The sequence below is a fragment of the Cyprinus carpio genome, chromosome A6, assembly GCF_018340385.1.
Source record: "Cyprinus carpio isolate SPL01 chromosome A6, ASM1834038v1, whole genome shotgun sequence".
Lineage (NCBI taxonomy): Eukaryota > Metazoa > Chordata > Actinopteri > Cypriniformes > Cyprinidae > Cyprinus > Cyprinus carpio.
Genome location: NC_056577.1, coordinates 27,852,525 through 27,876,909, shown reverse-complemented (window position 1 = coordinate 27,876,909; position 24,385 = coordinate 27,852,525). Strand labels below are relative to the sequence as shown.

The 24,385-nt window shown below is 36.3% G+C and overlaps 1 protein-coding gene across 5 annotated transcripts in view; it reads left to right on the top strand.

Moving 5' to 3' along the window:
• The first annotated feature begins 631 nt into the window (after nt 1-631).
• The window catches only part of LOC109075191 (membrane-associated guanylate kinase, WW and PDZ domain-containing protein 3-like), a 117,634-nt gene continuing 93,880 nt past the window's right edge, over nt 632-24,385 (top strand). For 2 of the 5 annotated variants that reach the window (XM_042758829.1, XM_042758828.1), the window contains exon 1: nt 635-1,776. In XM_042758829.1, coding sequence (XP_042614763.1) covers nt 1,470-1,776 — 307 coding nt within the window. In that variant the 5' untranslated portion in view covers nt 635-1,469. Of the gene's footprint in view, nt 1,777-24,385 lie in introns of all 5 variants that reach the window. The other 3 variants (XM_042758827.1, XM_042758830.1, XM_042758826.1) reach the window with 3 other exon arrangements.

Genomic DNA, 24,385 nt, shown 5'->3' with positions numbered 1-24,385 from the left:
ACTTTTGTTCTTTCATGAAACAAAAATTAATTGCATATCAATAACCTCATCATATACATATACATATATATATATACATATATATATATATATATATATATATATATACACTTGTATAAGTTTGTCTGCAGCAAGTTTTTGAAAGTCAAATGATGGGTGCAGGAAAGGCATCCAAGATTGTGTGTTGCTTGGTCACATGCAAAGACTAATGCTTTGACTTTAACTATTTGCATTGGCGGAGAGGAAATACTGGCTAATTTTTGTTTGGGCAAATGTAAGTTATTATGCTTGTTTAAATGCCTATTGCATAAAAGCAATTCTTGCACATTAAGAAACATGTACTCAAGTTATTTCATTAATTCCGTTTAACATTTCAGAACATTCAAAACTGAGGTCTAATATTGAATTACAGTAATTTTACCATATTTATAGTCACAATACTAAACAAATAATACAGTTAATTAGCTTAACTGTTGCTTAGGGTCGCCAAGCAGGGTGGAGACTCCGCTATAATTATAGGCTACAGTTCAACAGTTACAGGTGTGCGTTCATTGGTTTATCTTACAGCGAATTAGAACGCGACTCCTCCAATCAGAATTTAGAATCAAAACTCTCGGTTTCTTTTTTGCATCTTCATTTATTAAATCAGTTAAGCTCAGTTTATATAAACCTCCACCTGAGAGCTATCCAGTCACAGGCCGCACCGCTGTCCGCTGAGAGCGCGCTACACACGCTCGCTTCATTTGACAAATACAAGCTGAGCGCAACAGTAGCCGCGGTGACTGGAGATCTGAGAGAGCAACCGCCGCGTATGACAGCGTCGCAGCGTCCATTTGATGCGATTACCGTTTTATTTTTTCTAGTAGGCTATCTGTCAAGGGCTCAGAATGTGTGTAAAGCTGACGGTTCAGCCACAAGCCAGGAATAAAGACGCATCTACTCACTGACTGGGCATCGCGTTTCGAAGACGAACCTGAGCTTCGGCCGTTTGGACAGACCCGACAGCAACCGAATATATCCAAGGCAGCCGCTTCGGTAGCTCTTTATACCTGTGGGACACCGTTTTGCTGCTAATTCTGTTTAAAGACACACATTTCTATTGGGCTGTACTGACAGACACGTTTCTCAGTGTGTCAGTCTAGTGCGCTTGATGCTTTGCATGCAAAACCTGAGCGAACTCACCAGGTAAACACAGTTTTACCTCATTCTTGTATCGATTGTTGTTTACTTTTGCATTATGTAGCTATAATAGTATCCTCGCACATTTGTAACAGGCGTTTTTATTAGCGAAACCTAAGGCAATCTGAACTGATAATGGTAGACGAGGCTTATGGAGATATCACATGCTGGATGGCATTCCACATCCGCGCGCTGTCATCCCCACACCGGGTAAAGTGAACAGCACACCGGGGAAGAGAGACTTTAAAACCTGTTCACGTCAGACTGCACGAAAACTTACAGGATAAACGATGTCTAAAACGCTTAAGAGGAAGAAACACTGGTCTACCAAAGTGCAGGAGTGCGCGGTGTCGTGGGGAAGAGTTGGGGAGTTCGGTGATGTTGTGGAGATCCTCGGAGGCGCCGAGCTCGGGGAGTTCCCGTTCCTCGGTCAGATGAACTTAGACGTGCTGGTGTGTCACGTCGGGAGACTACCGTACTACGGGGATGTGTTACTGGAAGTGAACGGGACACCTGTCAGCGGGCTGACGAACCGAGACACTCACGCGGTGATCCGCCACTTCCGAGAGCCGATCCGAATCAAGACCGTAAAACCAGGTAAACGGAGAGAACTTTGTTGTTTTTGTTGTCGCTAAAAGTGAATGTTGGCAAACAATACTGTTGCCAGGAGAGTTTGGCTCACAGCGCAACTGTATCTTCGAGGCTTACATTTAAAGGGACAGTTCACCCCAAAATAAATTGTCTTCGCTTGTAGCCTACACACCATCATTAGCTTATTTAAAGAGGCATGTGAATTTCTTTCTGTCGTGAAACACGAACGTTTATTATTTTGGTTGTTTATTAATTTGTTTATGTCTGCAGAATGTTCACGTTGCTCATTTCCACACAACAAAAGTAGATGGGGACTGGGGCTAATAGTGCTGCAGCCATGACATCAAAACCCAGAGGAATAATTTGCCATAGGTTGCCTTGAGGTTTTCCTGTGGGTTTTTATAGTGAGGTTATCAACTCAAATTCTTTTCAGTACGAGTGTGTGTAATTTACATTAGATGCGGTTCCATTACAGATTTGCATTTGGCTACATTGCAAAACTTTGGTGATATTTTATAAATGTTGATAAAAAAGTATTGTGGAATGACGGCGTTTCCATTAACCAATGTTATGCGACTGAAACGTAATCTTTTGCCTCTCAGTGTTGTTTGGAATATCATCTTTTGATAAAGTAAGTCATAAAGGTTTGGAACAACGTGATGGTGAGTTAATGATCACATAATATTCCCATTTGGTTGAACTAACATGGGAGTATTGAATCTGAATATGACCATTTCCTTGAGTGTCATGTAAGGTGCCTATAAATAAAATGAAATCAAAAATGCCCCGGAGTGAACAGCGTGAACATTCTGTGAAACATCTCTTTTTCTGTTGCACAGAAGAAAAAATCATCCCGGTATGGCACCTCAAGGTTGAACTGTCCCTTTAAGACTGGCTGTGTAATTTCTGCTTCATAGAACACTGAGAGCATGGGCAAATACTTTGCCGAACAGCATTCAGAAGATTCTTTGTTCTCTCCCTCATAGTGGTTGCACCACATGGCCTGGCTCTGACTTGTGCTGTGCTTAAAGTGGCTTTATGTCAGAGGCACAGTGTTTGCCTTAGGGTTGGTGGGTAGTAAACACTCCACACACATCTTATAAAAGCACGAGCATCATTTCTAAGGACACTCACTATTGGAGTGTGTATTGATCATAGCAAGTGGTTCACCTTTACTTTGGACAGGCCTGTGTACCTTACTGGTGTATGAGGGCATGATCAAAATGGGGAGGAGGACGTCGTTACCATGGACACCGAATATCTTTGTGTTATTGATGGGTCGAATGAGTGTATTCTTAGGAGGAGGAGTGGAAAGGCACAATATGTCAGAGTTGTTATGGAGATAGGAGGAGGTTATTAGCATTTAGATGTGAGAGTTGTTGCCATGGAGAGAAGGAGAGGGTACAGAAGGATAACATTAACTGGATGGTTGATTGTTGAATAAATGAGCAGTATCTGGGATTGTGTGAGCATGCCCGTCAGCGGCAGCTGAGGCCCTGGCCTTTAGGATGCATACAAGGTTGTTTGCGATCTTTTGTGGTTACAGTGAGTCTATGTGAGTGTTGTGCATGTTTGAGTGTGAGACTAATTTGTGGATATTTCTGTCCAGTTCGTCAGCTCATTAGAGTTGTTAGACTGATGGATGACTCATGAGTTCAAGAATTATGTGATTTATCTAATTTATTAGATCAAAAGAGTCATTTGTTTGTGAATAAGAGTTGTGATTCAGACTGCTAACTTAAAGTTTCAATCTGAATTGTGTGTGTTTTTTTTTTTAAACTGATTCTCACCAGTAATGTGTGAATTTATTCATTTTTTTGAGCAATTGATTAGCTCATAAGTGTTATTTGTTTGATGTTATTAAGATGAGTTTGTGAGTTTTTTACCAATCCATTAGCTTGTACAGTATGTGTTATTTATTTGCTTCACACCATTAAGATAAGTTGTTAATCCAGAAACGCATGATCTTGAGATGGATTTGAAAGTATTTTTGACCCATTCAACAATACGAGTCATTTGTTTCAATGAGTGAGTGAACTTCTGGACAAATTTAAGCTAATAACTCACAAGTTTGTGAGTATTTGTGAGTGCGTATTTTTGACCAATTCATTAGTCATTTATTCAAAAAGCAAACTATTCTAGTTAGTGAATGAGTTTTTATGTTAATTCAAACCAATTACAAAGACTAATTTGTGTTTCTTTCGGTTTATTAGCTCATAGAAGTAATATGTTTGTAAACAAGACTATTGGTGAACAATGCGTTATTATATATATATATATATATATAAAATAATGGTTTTCATCTCCCGGCCCTGTGTAAATGGGTTTGCGTGTGTCTAAATCTGTTTTGCTTTTGTCTAGCTCTTTTTACAGCTGCACAAAGATAATCTCGTTTAAAAAGTTCATGGACTTTGTTCACCTAAAAAGTACTATACTGTATCCTGTGTTGTGGTTTTTGAGCACAGTATTATGCAGGCTATATATGTGTATATATGCATGTGTGTCTCCCATGTCCAGGTCTCATATGGAATTCAAAGTGTGTGTATAATAGATGGAGTGAATGAAATGCCTATACACACTGAGGATCAGCTGATAACAGGAAATGATGCCTCAGTCTTTGCCACAGGCACTAACACAGCAGTGCTCCGTCCACCAGCTGCTTCATCTCCACCTCGTCTACCTTTTCTTTCCTGTAGTCTAGTGAGGGTGACTATTTTGTGTGTCATTGGAGAATTGCTATGGTTATTTGTGGCTGTAGTGGGATGTAGCTAGTAATTCTCTGTCCATATCTGAACAAAGTTGCAGTACATTTTTTTTCACAGAAGGTCAAGTAAATTAGTTGTGTGAGCAGTTACTTTAATCAAAAGTGATGTTAAATTAATTCCTCAAGCTTTCCCTAATGGTTAAAGCAAGATAAGATTCTTTGACTGCATATATTGATTACCACAGTCATTGTTTGAGAGAAAATTGCATTTACAGTAAAGCACTTAATGGAAGTCTAGACATTCTGGAGGGGTTAAATGATGAGTCTTTGTTTATTTTGCAATACTGCAGTAATAGGAATGGGTGTTATTTGAACTACGAAGATGTCAAATTTCTTTTTGGTTCTAGACAGATTAACTTCTGATTATATGGTACTGACACAATTCCTATTAATGGAGTTTTCTTTATGCAAACTGTCCATTTATGTCAATTTCTGATGTCACTGTGAGTATCATAAAGCTAATTGGGTTAACCAGTGTCACGTATTTACAACATTATTTGAAATGCTAGATGTGACATTGCACAGGAACTTTTTTGTTAAGTAATTTTAACTGCTTTAATCTCAAGTTAAAATGTATGTTTTAACAGCTTTGGATACAAAATCATGTCTATACTTTAAAAAAAAAATATATATTTTTATATTTATGTTGTGCCGTACCTTGTCATTGTTTTAATGGTTTTTGCAAACTGATGAATTAGTTATATAGATTTTCTGTTGTATAATTACCAACCTGTTGTAGATTAGGGTTGTCACGGTGAGGAAATTTTCCCACCTGTTAATTGACGTGTATCAACGATAATACCGGTAACACTGTGGGGGCGGGGGCGTTCACTCTTTTCCTTGCTTTCTAGTTCGTTTGAATTAGAAATAGCTTAAAACTGCCATGCCCATTTTACTTTGCACTCAAATTAACGGCAGTTCGGCATCAATTGCTTGAATGCAACAACAAAATACGTCAAATTCACTTTGACCTATGTATAAAACAGAGAACTTTTATTAACAAAACAAATAAAAATACACAGTGCTATAGGGCAAGCTATGCCTAATATAAAATAACAAATAACTTATCAACTTAACAAATAAAATCGGTATACAAAACTGGAAATAAGTAAACATGTATAATACATAAACAAATAAATAAGAAACATAGAAAGTTTATTAGCAAAACGAATAAGAAAGCTTGGAGGCATGGCACACACCTTGATGTCAAATAAAATAAATAAATGACAAAGTTTAAATAAAGTAGAAATCAGCAAACAATGTGGAACGAATTAAATAAGAAACAAATATTTTAAAAAACGTCCAAAATCACCTTAGATTAATGGTAAAAGTCAACAGGCTTTTCAAAATCCAAAATATTGCCAGACTAGTGCTTTTGCATTTAGTTTCGAAACTAAATCAATCTATCATCTTGTCTGTCTCACCTCACTCTTCTTGTCAGTCAGCTCGACTCACTCTCCTCACTGATGAAATCTGATCTGTGATGCGACTGTCATTCGGCACGCTGCATTGAGCAGCCGCGTTCAGTTTTTAATTGTAGTGTCTGTTCTTTTACTGAACTAAATGTTTTTTTTACTATAAAAAATCTAAACGACGGTGGGGGTCGGTGCCGCGGTGGACAAGTGACGTAATCAGTGTTGCGGCTTAACAATGGTATCACCGTCAGCACCATCTATCGCGGCAAGCCTATTGTAAAAACTTTCCATAATATTAGATTAGAATTAACATTAACCTTAGATGTGGTGATTAACTTTAGACTTGGTCTACTTTATGTCCCTTCAGAATAAAATAATTTGCTAGAACAACTTAAAACAGGTGTTAATTTAAAGGGGCATATGATGCGATTAAAATTTTTCCCTTCTCTTTGGAGTGTTACAAGCTCTTGGTGCATAAAGAAGATCTGTAAAGTTGCACAGACTAAAGTCTCAAATCCAAAGAGATATTCTTTATAAAATTTAAGACCTGTCCACACCCTCCTAAAACGGCTCATTCTAACATGCCCCCACATGTCTATGTCACGAATTTCTTTGTGAAAGCAAAACTACTTTGTTTGGCCTTCCTGGAACAGCGTTGTATTTACAACACTGTTCCAGAACAGTTCAACCCAAATATTCAGATGTGTGCTGCGCATTTTACAGAGGACGAGGTCTGTTTCCTGAACCAGTAGCCTACAATGCGTCTGTGGCACAAAGGCTGTTTCTATAAAGTTGGGCAATTCCAACTTTGCAATGACAGTCTGGCGCTTCTGACTCACAGCCTGTAAGTACGTTTTTTTATATTTAAATAATTTGCCAATGATGATGATTCAGACGCAAGTTTTGAGCAGTGTAGAGTAGGCTTGTTGTTTCTCAGATCACAAATGCAGACATGATGTTCATGCAGCCAATACGCAACGCAATGCGTAAAAAGACAGTATAAGTCATTATAATCAGTAATTATGTCCCCAGTGAATGCAACAAATGCCTTTTTTGTAATGGGTTTTATTGGTTTTGTCTCGTCTTATAATGTCCGGATCGCGAACGAATCGGTCAAAACAGTTCACCAAATCGAACTGAATTGTTTGAAATGGTTCGCGTATCCAGTATGCACTAATTACAAATTACTTAAGTTATTCTGTTTATAAACGTGCCTGACACTCCCTCTGACGCTAAATAAACCAATATCCCGAGTTATTGTTACTCCTAACAGTACATTGACTGAACTGGTAAAAAAGAACCGATGATGGGAAGTGCACGAGCAGCTGGACATTTCTGTCACATGCTTGAGGCATTCGGCCAATCACAACACACTGGATAGCTGGCCAATCAGAGCACACCTCGCTTTTTTAGAATGATGAGCTTTGTAAAAATCTAGCGTTTCAGAAAGGCGGGGCATAGAGGAGAAACAATAATGTACATTATATGGAAAATAATGTGTTTTTTGAACCTTAAACCGCATAAACACATTGCATTACACCAAATACACCAAATAATGTTCTTTTTAGTAATGTTATATGACCTCTTTAATTCCAAACACAAGTAGTCTACTGCTGTGCTCGAATCATGCTGGAATGAACACATTTATGAGTTATGTGCACATGAACACCACCATCAATTTGTAATTATCAGTGGGACACTTGGCATCAAAAAAAATTATTAACCATAAGTTGTGATGCATTTGTATGTATTTTGTGTATTGTAAAATAGTAATTAGGCTTGCCAGAAAATGCAACTTCTTCAGCAGATTTATGAGAAGACAGATGTGTTTGACCAAAATACATTTCCAGTTATTCTTTGTGGCAGTATAAGAATAATAAATGCAAAGATCTTTTGCTCTTCATTATGTTGCATTAGCAATAAAATCCTTTTTGTCTTTGGCAGGAAATGAAAGCGAGAAAAAAATATGTAATTGTCCAGTGAGTCCATTTTATTCTGACTGAAATCACTTAAATAAACACATCATATGACATTTTCTGAAACAGGAACTTCCCTGGAGGACTTGAACGCAGCATGTCATCGGCAGTGCTCAAACCTTTCGCCTCTACTGTAGGTGGGCTGCATGCCATTGTTGTTGTTTTTCAGAGCCAGCGTCAATATGAGAATTCACAGCAATTCTGATACATAGTGCTCCTGAATTGTGTTATAGTTTCATCTCTCTAGGAGTGAAGTATTGCAATTGCAGCAACAGTTTTAGCTCTTTGAAATGGAAATTAGCCAGAGGCTCCAATTCCACAACTCATATAATGAGAAACTGCATTGCTTTGTCCAAACAGCGAATTTTTGATTAGAACATATGAAAGGTTAATTCAGCCTTTCATCTGGGTCAAATTAAGTCATTCCTTGCATGGAATATCACCTCCTGAGGGCCTTAAAGGCATATAAAGACATGTGAAAATGATGGAGGCCTTGGAGCTGTGTGACTCAGAATTAGAGCAATAACAGCGTTAGACTGTTTTAAATGGATCGCACACCAGGGCATTGTGTTATTTTGACTTTAATGAGCTTATTGAAGCTTTAGTTAAAGGTTTTATTAAATATTCCCCAGCATGCTAATTTATTTTGATAAATGATCCAGTTGCATATCAAAACTTTGAATCAGCACTTACTGTAAAATTGTTAACCAATGCACATCATATTGCGCTGTCTGCAGCCCACTATATTTCAAGCTAATGAACAATGTATAGGCACCATTCCAGCTTATTTACTTAATGAAGGACAAGTGTATGTTGCATTGGTGTATTGTGCCTACATAAACATTTCAGCATGCTGATAAACCACTGTGGAATAGAGAGAGACACTGTTTGTCCCCCTTGTACAGAATGTCTCTGCAACCTCTAATTATCATTGTAGCCTCAGTATGTGATGGAAGGGAAGGACCTTGTGGTATTGTGTTCAGGCTATGGGAAAAAATCTGCACATGTCACGAATGCACTAATTAGCTTAATTTAACCACTAGCAGCCTTCTGCAATCAACAGTATTGGTGTAACTAGGAGCATTGAGAGTTCGTCAACATGGGGTATGTGCGCTGCGGCAAAGCAAAAACCTGACAATTAGGACCCAAGAATTCAGTGTCTGAAGCCCACATATCCCCTCTTCTTTATTAGCACTTCTCTCTTCCTTTTCAACTGCTTCTCTTTCTATTCACCCTCTTCACTTGTAACTTCCTGTTCCTGTCCTTTAAAGATGCTAATCCCCTCTTGCTGGCAGGTGCACGTCGACCAAATGAACTGTCAAGTACAGTAGCTTGTCAAAGGACTGATTGAAAACCCAATGTATTCATCGATGATGAAGTCATCCTTGCATGGAAATTCACCCGAGCTGCAGTCAGATACCTCGCACCATAGGAGTTGCTCGCCCGCCTATGAAATATTCCTGATAATACAAGCCGAAAACCATTTTACTTATCTATAATGAAAGTTGCCAAAAGTTCCTAGTTATTGGTGTCTGGTGACTTAGTGAGCTGCTGCCGAAAACCAATAGTTTGTGTGCAGTAAGGTTAGTAATTTACCTGGATGCTTATTATAATGAAAAAAATAATAATACAGATATAATAATTCATTATTAATTTAATAAATAATTAATATGAATATAAAATAAATAATAATAACGATAAGCCTTAGAAAAGTAATTGAAAACCGATGCAACAGAGCAAAAGCTGCAAAAATGAAGATGATGATATTAATGATAATACAATTAATAATCTAATAATAATTAAATATAAATAATTAATAAATTACTAATAATTACTAATATTAGTTATATCTGTTATTATTGATATTAGTATTATTCAATTTATATTAATATTAGTTGTACCGATTATTATTATTATCAAAATGATTATTGTTGTTGATGTTGATATGGCCAACTTAAACATATTACTGTAAATCATACTCTATAATTCAGTTTCATGCAGCGTTTCCAATGCAGTTCAGCAATCGGGTTTTGGTGTGTACTGCAATATTACTATAGTATTTGTTTACTGAGCAACGCTAGAATGTGGACTGTGTGCAAGACTGTGATGGATAAGAGTTGCAGCAAAAGCTCAACATATTATTAGATTTTTAGTGGACATGTATATATGTATATATGTATATGTATATATATATATATATATATATATATATATATATATATATATATATATATATATATATATATATATATATATATATATATATATATATATATATATATATATATATCATATAAAACATAATTTTTTTGTATCAATGCATATTATGTGCAGTGTCTCAGTAATTTATGTGAGATGTCCAAATCTATCACTGTTCTGTACTGTAACCTTTTAGGGTATTAGACTCTGTGCATGTGACTGGATCTGCACGACTGCATACTAAACTTGTTAATAAACAGCATCACCAGCTGTGTTTATGGCACCAAGGATTATACTGTATCACCTCCAAATGGCACATGTGGTGGCCTTTTGTCCTGTCGTTAATTACCAGAATTAGTGTTGATAAAACTGATGGATTGTGCTTGTTTCCATACGTGCTGATGGTGTCACTGGATTTCATATTTGGCAATGTTAAGACAGCAGATTTGTAGGAGGGGCTTATGTTTCATGGAAAAGAATGATTTAAATGGGTGTTATTTATGTTTTTGTTTGTTACGTGGGTGTGGCCGTATAAATGCCAGTTATGCTGTAGAACAAGATTAATGATTGAGGGAGGAGATGTTGGGTGTTTTAAGGATTGTTCCCCACAAACCAGTAAACTCTTTTTCACATTTCTGTGTTTGGAGCCTTGAAGTAAATAATAATGGGGAAAAGCTGGTGTAATGTACAGAGGTGTAATGAGAGACTTTGGCAAATGTTATTGTACCAACAGCAAGTTTTCAAATATGACTTTAGAGTAGAGAGCAAATTAAGAAAAAGATAAATTACAGCAGCCAGAATGGTGGACTTTTCTTTCAGGGCAGTTGTACTTGTGTGTTAGTTTGGTGTAGGTTTCTTTTAGCATCATAATAATTGAAAATGGGTATTTTTTTTACCTTCTGTATGTTTATGTCGTTTCAATGTCTTTCAGTGTCTTTCTTGTATGAAACACAGAGGACGAACATCTAAGTTGCCTTTTTCCCCATACATTGAACATAATCACCATTCATTGTATCAAAAAGAGCAACTTAGACATTTAGTATTTTTTTGTGCTCCACAATGATTTTAGTTTTACTTATATATATATATATATATATATATATATATATATATATATATATATATATATAAGTAAAACTAAAAATTATTGTGTAGCACAAAAAAATACTAAATGTCTATATATATATATATATATATATATATATATATATATATATATATATATATATATATATATATACTAGTTTTATTAATATTTTTTAATGAGCTTTTATATTTTTTTATGTATGTTTAAAATTTTGTACATTTGTGCTTCAGTTTTTGTGTAATTTTTATTAGTTTTTTAAAAAAATATTTCCTTTTGTTTCATTTATTTTTGTTTGTTTATTACTTCAACTTAAACATACTTTATTTACTTTAACTTAGCTGCCAATGTGAAATTTCTCATTTTTACATTTAAATTTACATCTCATATTTGTATTTTGTTTGTTTTATTTCAGTGAGCAAAAACGATTTTAATAGTTTTAATTTTAGTTTTAGTTAATAATAATATTGAAGGATATTCCGGACTATTTTCAAAAGGATTTTCAAATTTTATTTTCAATTGCGTTTTCCATATATGGACACATAAATTGTGACATAATCCAAATGCAATTGAAAATCTTGCATTATTGACACAGAAAGAGTGAAAAAGCAGATGTGGTAATTTATATGGCTCATAACTCGTAAGACATGGGAAATACAGCTGCAAATGGACTTTGCTCTTCCATTTGAAATTTGTCAGTCACTGTGCATTTGGGAAATTTACAATTGCTTTTGGATTATGTCAGAATTTGTGTCCACATATGGAAAAAAACACAACTGAAAACTTTCTTTTGAAAATAGTCTAGAATTTCCTTCTATACGATAACAACACTTGCGCTAAATGCAAAAAGTACACCACTCCTAACATCTGACATGAGCCACATAACCATGAGAAAGAAAGAAATGCAAAAAAGTGTGCTTGCAAAATGGATCTAAGAAATGCAACACGCACCCTTGAGAAGGCAAATGTGGTGACTGAGAGGTAAAAGGAAGCTCTAATGAGGGAAGTGAGGCATGATTGACTAATCAATAAGGGAAGAGTGGACTGTGTTTAGTTTATTTCTTTTGCTCTAATCCCTAAAGGAAAGGCTGGACATGCGATCTGCTATGGCCATGCACCTCATTCAGAAAGCATTTATATGGTATTTCTGTTGTTTACCCATAAACATATTTTGAAAAAATTAGAGTTGCCTGTTATTGTGTTCATTTTAGAGAAACATATCATTCATTATTTTAATGCAAACAGCCACTACAGCTTCTAGTATATTATGGCTAGCTGCAACATATATTTATTATTGTGTTTCTTTCTTTCAAAGAGGAACTTACAGTACATTTTAAATGGGAAAAGAAAATAATCAGAGACATCAAATTTGATCATATTCACAAAAAAGATTTAATTCTTGTAATCTGTTGATAGCCCATGGATAAGTACAAAAGACAGAGAATAATCTCAAAAAATACCAGAATCCAATTAAGTTCAAACCCTAGAATCAGAGGTTGCTAGCTGTGGTTAACACAGAAACAGGCACAATGCCAGGTCGGTCCCGCTTGCGTAACATTTCCTTCTCACAGAGCCCTGCTGCATGCACACTACAAGAGTTGAACAACAGTTGGCTGTCTGAACAGTTGGTCATGCTGGCAAGGGCGAGTCTGTGATGACGTGCGCGTATGTAAATAATCATGACATAATGGAGATGAGGATGATACAGTCTCTGTGTACTCAGTGTATTGTAGAATGCATGCATGCATAATCAGATAGAATCGAGTCGGCGTCAAACCACACATGCTGAGATAAACCAAAGCAAAAAAATGAATGTGCTTGTGAGTGTGACTTGATGTTGAAGTGTCACCATATGGTTGGGTATTGTTTGAATTTTATCAGTTCTGATTCCAATTCTGTTTATTTTAGGGGTGCAACGGATCGTAGATGATCTGTTATTCGTACGGATTAGACTGCACGGTTCAGCACGCATGTGATTCGCAGATTAACTGTTAAGTTTAACCATAATAGAGTTAAAGTTTATAATTTGCACATGTTTTGTCTTGCCAGTTTACACATTCAATCAATTTTAACTGTGCGGTCAGCCGCTGCCGTACACATCTGAAGCATGCATGCAGAGAGAGAGACACTGCGTGAACAGCGAATTAATTCTCTTTCTGGCTCAGGCTGCATTGGTTAAGTTCATGGGGTTGTAACGTGATGAACGAACGACTCAAAACCGAAGGTGAGTTAATCATAGACTAAAGACCCAAGGTAAACAATGAATTATTTTTTTTCTGGTTTTTATACCATTATATTTTGTATTGTTTGTAGTGTGATCAACATTTGCATAAGCAGTAGATGTGTTAGGGAAGTGGCACATAACATTTTAATTATATTTTGCTAAAATGAACGAAATGACTCAAAAAAGATTTGTTCATTTTGCTGAATGAGACTCAAAGGTCCGAGTCCGTAAAATGATCCAAACTTCCCATCACTACTGCAGAGGATCCACTGGTGAGCAAGTGATGTAATGCTGAATTTCTTCAAATCTGTTCTGATGATGAAACAAACATGCATCTTTGATGGCCTGAGTGTGGGTACATTTTCAGCAAACTTTCTATTCCTTTAATTTTTTAGGGTTTCCTAATCAGTAAGCAGTACTTAATGTCTTCATTTCTGTTTTATCTTGGGTGTAGGTTTGTTTTCTAGGACATTTTTAAAAATGTTTTGCAATGATGTAACCAAATTGCAATGTTAGGAAAATGTTGAAAAAAGTGAAAGTCGTGACATTTGCCAAGTATGGTAACCCATACTCGGAATTGGTGCTTTGCATTTAACCCATCCAAGTGCACACATACAGCAGTGAGAAGTGAACACACACCCGGAGCAGTGGACAGCTATATATCCAGCGCCCGGGGAGCAACTGGGGGTTCAGTGCCTTGCTCAAGGGCACTTCAGCCATTGGTATTGAGGGTGGAAGAGAGCGCTGTTCATTCACTCCCTCCCACCTACAACTCCTGCCAGCACCAAGACTCGACCCTGCGACTTTCGGGTTACAAGTCCAAATCTCTAACCATTAGGCCACAGCTGCCCCATGGCCCATGTTTTCTAATTGTTGGGGATTGTTTGTTTGTTTTCATGGAAATCAACCTACAAATAGCTTAGCACTCATTGGTATCTCTGTACGCTACACAGGGATAAGAGAAAGTATTTTAATATAAAAATTATGCCAATGGCCTTAAAGGCATAGCACTGTAGAACAAGGAGACAAATTGCCGGGTGTGGGCAGTTTCATGACCCCTTGACATGCGCTGTTTCTCTGTCTCACTGTCAAACACACTCTTTTTCACTCTAGCACACAGATACACGTACGGAGTATATGGGGATTACAGAGCGTTACGTAACCCTCCATGCAGACGTCCTCACGGGGACATTGCTTTCTGCTTGCATGCAGTAATCCAGAATGGCTGTGTCCCTAAACATGACAGAGGATGATAACAGGGATGACGTGGAAGGGCAACAAAGGTCATAAATATTAAGAGCTGGACATACATGGGTCAAAAATGGCACGCTAGTGTAGGATTGACAGACTAAGTGGTAGGAAATAAGATACATTGACAGATGGGACCACTAAGGATATCATGTCATTTTCTGTTTATCGACATAGTTATATAATTACAGCTAGATTTATATGTAGCCATGGACATGACTTCTTAACATTTATGGTATTAACAGATGATATCATATATCTCTGAACTCCTTTTTAACCTGCTTAATACCTTAACATTTATATATTTATTTAATTATTTAAACTTTTTATTTATTAAAACTATTTATTTAGTACTTTTTTTTGTACTTGTCCTGAGATATTACATTTTAGCAAGTAAATTATATCACATTGTTTGTGCTACTATAATAATAATAATAATAATAATAAAATAAATAATAAAACTAATAATAATAACATCGCAATTCGTCATGTTTGTTGAGGCTTTTAGTGTGCTATTAGTTTTCTCAGCAATAGGACTTTACTTTTTTTTTTTTTTTTACCAGGTGGGCGATAAAATGTGCAAAAAAGTCATACACTTACATTGAAAGTGTGCTTGAGGCCTATTGACTTGGAAGTGGGCTTTAAGCATATTTTTTTATCCTAGTTTTGGAATGGTAAATGGATATATAATGAATTTACTATTATAAAGTAAGAAAAATACTGTTCATGCTGATTAGTATGCGGCTTAGCCAGAATTTTTTTTCCTTGTCTTCCTAAAATTGATGTTGTTGGATGTTGCATCATGTGCTGTCAAGTATCTGGACTTGTTCTCTGAGGCAAACAGGGTTTGTGTAGGAGTGTGTGTGTGTTGTGAGGTGTTTTCAGAGACCCTGTTTCCTTTTAGACACGGCTGACTGCGGCAAAGGTCCACACCATCGGTACACGTTCAATCAAACCGTCCTTAATGTTGTCCCAAACAATTACAGAGCTCAGCAGAAATTGCCCTTATGTTGTGATAAATGATGCATCACGTTGTTTTATATGGATCTTAATATTTAATTAAGTTTGTGGAGGACAGGATTACTTCATCCATAAACCATTAATGGATGTTCCTTAGATGTACCGGCACTCTTTTGACTACTAATGTTATGTACCTGCTAATACTATGTAGCTTTCTGTACAAATATTACTGTTTCTATTTGGTGAGGCTAGATGCATCGCGGCTTTTTTAAGCATCCCGCCATCAGCATTCCATTTAAGAAGGCGTGTTGAATTAAAAATAGCCCACATATTTGTAATCATTCCATTGTTCTGTTTTTGAATGCAAGAACAGGTCTTATGTAAGATCACAGTCAGATGAACTCAAAATCAGCCTAATTGTACTGATTTTTCTAAGTGTAATTTGGGCAATTCATTAGGGCAACCCACCGAAGAGTTGATTTTTTGGAAATCCGACAGGACTTGGACTGTGGAAAGTTTCACACTTTGTCAGCAAAGAGTTTCTGTTTGTTTCAAACACTCCTCAAAAATCTCTGCAGTCCATCATTCACTTAAACCAGTCTGACCTGAATGAGGCATGAGCAGTGACTACATAGATCACATACTTCTTTGTAAGTAATCTTTTCCACAGACACCTTACAGACAGACTGAATAAACCTATACTTCCCTCTGCTGGATATGCGTTCAAGACATTCACCAGAATTGGCACATTTCTTCTGTCAGCAAACTGCAGAGAAGTTTATAGAAGTAGTTCATCATTTACTCACCCTCAAACTCAAAATTTTGTTCTTCGGTGGAACCCGAAAGAAAATGTTTTGAAGGATCACCAACCAGTGAATGTCAGACTAGTTTTCCATATGACTCATGCTCAATATTTAATTGTGTTGTGATGCTATTTGCTAGCATTTAAAAATATCCAAGTCTTAGAGAGTTGGAAAAACATGAGGGGGAGTAAATGGTGAGAATTTTCATCAATTTTCTTTAATCGTTCCATCTGCTGTTATGGTGATTATGCAGACAGGACAGAGTCTTTAACACGATCTCGACCCTTAATGTTGCCATCAGCGATGGAGCCATTTGTAGCTAAAATTTTATTGAGTATTAGGCAATTAACACTTGTTAATGATGGTTTAAAATCCCCATAAAAGGAATTGCATCATTAAACATAACCTTTAAATAAAAACACAAGCATGACGGAGCATGAAAGGTTAATCTGTTTTCATCAGCACCTTTTAAAGATGGACAGCACTGAAGAGATCTGCCTTTATTTCTGAGAATGTAAATACCATCTTTTATCTGCATATTTATACACATACATTGACCTTGGAGAAGCATTTGGACACCTACTGTATGCCACACTTTGAAAATTTACAAATGTCATTGCAATCCTAAAATTATAGATAATAGATATACAGATCAAAATGTAAACAGATGCTGCTTGGTTTGCTATTTTGTTTCTAATGCCATGACATTCATACATTAAGTATGGCTTAAGAATCCAAAAGAATTTTGGACCCAACATATCATATATCCACATGAAATACACACATGTCCTCTTCTTAAACCTGTTGTTTAAATGATGGATGTGTATGCCAACATAATGTATGCTAAACCAAGACAAACTGCTTCAATGTCTCTTAAAAATGTTGTGGTGGCAATCCAAATGATGGAAAGAATGGAGTTTCTCTTGGTGGCTTGATCTAATTAGATTAGACCAGAGCACCAGGTGATTTGAGACTAGTGTCCCGATGTTCAGATCTCATTGTGATCGATTCACACATCTGATGGTTGTATCAGGTTTCATAGTGTCATTAGAGCCAACCTCTTTTACTTCAATTGACTTTCCACAGTTATTAAAGGACTGCAACAAATTTGAACAATACTTTGACTCAAAGCAGCTGTTAGAGATCACATTTAGAGATCTACACAGGCCCCTGGCAGCTACTTCATTCTTTGGGTGAGAGAATGTAGCATTTTCTTGCACCTTTCAACTTTCTAAACCAGAAAAGAGAGCAGAAGAGAAAATGATAGACCCTGAGGCCAGTGGCTTTCAGATGGTCTGCCTTGCCCTTGTTATTCCCTCGTTTCTCCCCTCTATCTCTTCTTTGCCCTCTTTCCTCTGTATTTCTCGCCAAACTGTTTCTATTATTGGGCAGCATTCCCATTGAGCCATCAGACGCTGCCATCTGATTTAAAGTGGCAGACCACAGAGGCAGCCGAGCTCTCCGCTTCAGGAACTCTCTCTCTAGCTGTCTGTCTCCCTCTCTGTTTCTTTCAAAAGTGAATTTAATGTCGCTTTTTATTTTAGACATACAGGATCTCTAAATCTCTCTCATGTATGCATGTGTGATCATATGGAAAGCTCAGTCCTTCTCCAAGTTAAGCGGTCACCATATTGTGGGTGTTGCTATGGGTTACGTCCCCTCCGGATGAGTCAGAGGCCAGTGGTGCTGAAAAGATGGAGCCTCTTTTCATGATATTCATAATGAGTGTGTGCGCGTGCATATGCAGGGTTACAGAATTGTGTGTGCTGCATGTATATAGCAACATGATGCAAAATACTATCGGCATTCATGTTAGTATATGTCAGGGGTCGGCAAGTAAGTTTGGCATGGGGACAAAAAAAATTTTCGCCACTAGCGTGTGAATAAGTATTGTAGTACTTGTTTAAATCATGCTTTCAGCTGAAAATATTCAGTATAGAGGGAACAAACTAATTCCTTGAGAACAGTAACTTTCACATTCTTTCTAATTTGAGTGATCCTTCTCTATCAAGCTAGCTAAATATGTTTAACATGTGAATTCTTGCTAAATATGCAGTTATATTACATGTCGTTGGCATGAATTGTACTCATGATGGAGCGGTGCTGGAGGGCTCTTGGAGCGAGTGAAAACCATGACGCTCTGACTTTAAAAAAAAGTCCGCTCCATGCTCCAGTCAAAATCACAACGCTCCACTCTGTCCTCCGCTCCCACTCCGCTCCGCTCCCATACTCTGATTGTGAGTAACTGTTGCTGTCATGACAGATCTGTTTCAGAATCTGCCGCTATCAAAATAATCGGACTGTGGGCGTGGGCCAGATATTATTGCTGGTGGGCCAGTTTTTGTCCACGGGCTGCCTGTTGCCGACCACTGGTATATGTTATATAGTATTTACTTAAAAAAGAAAATAAAACAAAATAGTTGCACTTCCCAGAATTTCCTAGTGTTTGTGTTTGTGAATATATAAATAGTTTTAAATGGAACAGGCTTTTATATGTGTCTTTGCACAACAATACACATTCTGGCTGTGCCCATAAAAGCATACTGCCAAACTTCTCATGCCATTTCTTAAGTATCTAGTATGTTAACTGTTATCAGTACAATATGTTACTGTTAACAGTTCACTGTAAACTTTTGGTATGGAGGAAATACCCAAATAATCTGCTATATAGGCCAAAATGTGTAGTATACAATACAGCGTTGTTTCTCAAACTTTTTGTTTCCCATTGAACAATATTTAGCTAAGATAATTCCTTTGATATTTTATTTTTATTATGACAACACTGCTTGTTTTTAAATTTTTTATTGACAGAAACTGGGATTGTTGATATATTGAATGAATGAACCACGATTCATTTTATGATTCCAGAATATTCTGTATTTTCTTCAATCATAAAAAATAGTCATTTAAAGAGAGAAACTTTCATCCTGTGTTGCCCTTGGAAGTTGAGAACTACCGCAATACAGCACAGTTTGTGGTATGCATACTCCTGTATTGAATAATTTCATAATATGTGTTTAACTACTTTTAACTTTTACTTTTAACCATGTAGTATGCTGTATGCAGGAAGAAACATTCTAGCATTCCATTCTGAACATGACCTCAGAATGCAGCTATGTACTGACCATGAATGTACACTGAGACATTTCTTGTAAATACCTCGTAACGTTTCAAAGCCAACTGGCTTTGCATACCTCTGTGTATGACTGTACAAGGCCTGCTAAGGCAATCCGGCCTGACCCGTTTCTGAATGTGTGTTTTGTGGGTGTACCAGTTACATAAACCCAGAGACAATGAGTTGGCAGGGCAAATTCTTATGTAAAACATTTGAGTTTTGGTTTTGTTGTGAAACAACTGTGTACACTGACAGAACACTAGTCTGTCAACAAGAAAATAATCACCTTCATACAATAGTTTTTTAGCAGGTATTTTTAGCCATTTCTTCCAATATGACAGCTTGTATTACTAGGCATGTATTCTGATTCTAGCGGTAGATATATTTTTCAAAGTATTGACTTTGTTGTTTGTAAAGGTAGGGCATAGAAGTGCCATTGAGAATGTGGAACTTTTACAAAGTTTTTGCCCTTCTCTTACCTCCATTTAATATTGGAATAGCAGTGTCAGGCATAACCCATGTTGAAAGCATTTCAGTCTCCCACACTGACATTTGTCTAAGCTCTACTGTAGATTTCACCTCACATATGATCGCATTTCTTTGAGTGTAGATTTTACTCTTTTGAGCGCACTGTTCTTTTTTTCTGCTCCACATCTCTCTCATTCTTTCCCATGCTAAAGATGAAGATCAGTGAGCTTCGTATGAAATGTGCACACACACACACAAACACACACACAGTTTCTTAAGAGTTCCTGAAATAGAAAAATGCCATGGCAGCTGCGATTGTTGACAATATTTTTTTGTATAGAAGTAAACATTTTGAATATTTGCTAACCATAGTAAATAGTAACCCAAAATGCCATAGTGCTGCTGTTGTTGCTCCCATTACAATAAAAGTGTGATAGCTTGGCATTGGCCACCTCTTCTGTTAAAAAAGAGCTTAATATTGCTATTCTGGTCTCCAAATATGGCTCAGGCCTTTCCTCAAATGTTAGTCTGTTGGATTTTTTTTTTTTTGCCATCTGCAAGGTGAATATTGTAAGTAGAATTATTAAATAAAAAACAAGATTTGCAATATCATTCATTGTCCCCAGCACAAACAGCTTGTGATGTGTTACCAGGAATGCTCATATTGACCGTTTAACTGTTAACCGAAAATATTAATTTTGACCGATTAATACTATCAGTTAAATGGTTTAAAAGGTTTTAAAAGTATATTTTTTTCAAGTTTTTTTTTTCAAGTTGGCTAAATTGTTAAAGAAAAATATTCTATACATATTTAAGTCACAGGGGCGTTTCAATATGTGCAACCACATGTGCCTACAGACATATTTCGCTGTGCAAGCACCTGCTCCAGTTTCACTGAAGTAATAAAGGCAACACAATTTAAAGACCTCTGATTGGCCATTGCATTCATGAAATCAACAGATATGTCTGTGATTGACTATAGTGCTCAACACTACAGAAATGGGTGTTTTCTGCCATGGAACAGGCTGCATTCCAGACAAGGCCCCACAGCATGTCAACTCAATAAAAACTAGACAAGTTGTTCCCTGAAATAGGCCTGCTATTTATTTTTATGTTTGATGAAAAAACAAGCGGTTCCTCAAAGCACATAGAAGGATTCATTGTGTGTTTTCATTTTGACATCTTAATTTGTTAATTATTTACATGAAAAATATTTTGTGAAGGTCTATTCATTTTGCTCTTTTTATTTATACTATTTTATTCTGTTTTTCTTTGTTCTCAGAAGCGCTGCAGGTGTATTTTTAATGGGTCACAGACACGATCATTCTATTATTTATATAATACTAATTTAATATTCAAATCTTATCAGTTAATGGTAAATGTTCGGATAACAAGCTATGGTTGTAGAACGGGAAAATTCACCAAAAATGAGCATCCCCATGAATTACTAATAGGGCTGGGTTTTGGCACAAATTTCACAATTCGATACGTTTATCCTTCACAAGCTTGTGATTCGATTAGATTCAATTCGATTCAATATCGATTATTTTGGATATATGTCATGTACAGGACATGGCAAATTTTCTCAAGGAAAAACAAATCTCTCAACTAATGCTGTAAAAATATAGCCTACATGAGATTCAGTAGGACAGTTGAAATTTGCTGATTTGTATATGGACACTCAAAATATACTCAAAGTTTTTGTAATATTACAGTTATAATACTAAATTTAACTTTAAATTACATTATATTTCAATTATATTTCTACTCCAATTAGTTTTTTGAAATATAAACATTTTAATGGTGGTTGTTACAAAAACTTGACAGATTTATTCAAACATAAATACTTTTTTTTTTTTTTTTATTATAATGAGTATATTATATGGTGTATATTTGGCAAAATGCTCCTCTCTAGAGTTAATTTTTCTAGCTGACTAATGAGTTCATGGTCACCGAATATGTTTTTCTGTGGTAAATGTGGCCTTACGTGACATATTGTTTATAAGCTATTGTCGCCTTTCCGCGTTTGAAACACTGAGCGATTACATGAGACAAGAGACGGATTTCAGTAAGTTGTACTCTTTCTTTTAACATACCTTCATATGTTCATTCATGTTTATTTCATGCTGTAACTGCTATTAAATCATAGATGATCAGTTCACAGCGATCTGTCACTCCACATTAAACGGAACCAAAACGGCATTTAATATTTGAATATTGTAATAAAATTGACAGATTTTGAAATCTGAGATTTTGTTTCATATCAAAAGTAACAAATCACACAGCTTATTGCAATTTATTGGATGGAAGGCAAACTTCAATATTCCGTTCATTATCTGATAGGCGAGACTAATCGATTCTTGGGATTTATGAATCGATATCATTTGATAAAAAGGATAATCGATTAAAATTGAGATGCTGAGGCTCACTTGCATGGAAATGGAAAACAAACAGCTTGAATATCTAGCATCTATACCTCACTTCTCCACCCTGCAGAGTTCTTTAGAATCGGATCAATTTGTTTGCGCATATCGATAGCAAAGCACCACTTCAATTCAACGTGTGCTCCTGAGAACCTGGTTAGAAACCGGCTGCTATAAAACAACAAAAGGATGTAAATTTCTAAATATCTTACTGTGACTTGACGTATCGTGGCCTGTTGGTGAGACGGCTATTTGTTGCAAATGACTCACTCATGATGGTCAGTGAAGTGGATGCAACACATTAACAAGCCGGAAAAATTCTTAAGCCGCCCGCGGTGGTCCCATTTACTTGTGATTTGCCTGTATTAGTGGCCCAATCAACGTAAGCACTTTATATTACTGCCACAGTTTCCATCAGCTTGGCATATGGTGGCTGACAAGCGCTACGTATAGTGTTGATGTTGCTTTTTCTCTCAAGTACAAATGATAGAATAGTAGCAAAGGAGCATACGATGTTGACGTCTGAACTGAAATAGTTGTTTACAGCTGAAGTCTGTTGGCTGAGGGCATCTGCGGGAAGCCGTTTCCAGTTTGGAGCATAGTAATCAAACTGACGCATTCACTCGTTTTGAACACATTTAGCCGTGTGATTAACAGTGTTTAAGCACAGTTGTATTTAGCAATAGCATGGGAATTAATTAATTAGCCATGTAATTGAACAAAAGTCAGTTATTATTCAGCCTCATTTATGGGACTGGCAGAGTGTTTAATTTAGTTGCAATAGCTAGTTTTTAATGTTGAGATGAACATTTAGAAGAATAAGCTTGCGTTAGGGTTTTAATCAATACTAAAATTTAGGCTTTAGCACAGTCACAGTCTGGTTTTGATATAACATCAACATTTAGCAACAAATAAGCAGCTTCAGTTGCATTTAATTGTATAGTATTTGTAATTCTATTATTTCTTTTAAGGAAAGTGTGTGCATGTCTAGAAATTTTTGATTTTTTAATATATATTAAAATGTAATTTATTCCTGTGATGCAAAGCTGAATTTTCAGCATTATTACTCCAGTCTTCAGTGTCACATGATCCTTCAGAAATCATTCTAATATTCCAAATCTGATTTGCTGCTTAAGATTTTTTTTTTGTTAATAACGTTTCTTGTTGTTATCAATGTTGACAAGAGTTGAGCTACATAATGTTTTTGTGGTAACCATGCTATTTTTTTTATTTTTTATTTTTAGGTTTTTTTCTTTGAACAAAGTTTTTTCATTTTTATTCAGTTTAATGCATTACAAGATACATTACAAAATGAAAGTTTTACATTTAAATTTGTAAATTTGGGAAATGTGCTAATGATATTTTAATGAATCTCAATGTATCCACTTTACACTTCATGCCACACTTTTTGAACTGTGCTGGATAGCAGTGCATTGTCGTCTGTGTGAGGTAACGAAATTTGTAATATTCTGATATCGTATCTGGCAAATTTTTGATACTGCACAGCCCTAGTTTGTATGCTGTCAATAAAACGTTCATCGTTAGCTCAGGTTTTCTCTGTTAGCTCTGATTGTAGGATGAGGAGAATTCCAGATGCCGTGTGTGTGTGTGGGTGAACCTCTGATGTATTTTTAGCCTTTTGCATTATGAATGCCTGACAGGCTTGTTCAGAGGCGAGCCAGCGCTACTCTCTACAGAATACCGTTCCTTTTACCTGTGCGTGAGCATGCAAACAATCACACATGTGCGTACAGCACAAGCTATAGATCATAATGTGTGTAGCAGCACCTGTGCTTGTTTGTTTATTGGGAATACTGGAAAAGCGGAAATCCATTTTTCTGCTTTCTCTTTGAACTCTAAACTTATCATTCCTTTCATCTAGGCTACCTCACTCCTCCCACTGGGGCAAAATAGCGCCTGCATGAATCCTTGCACA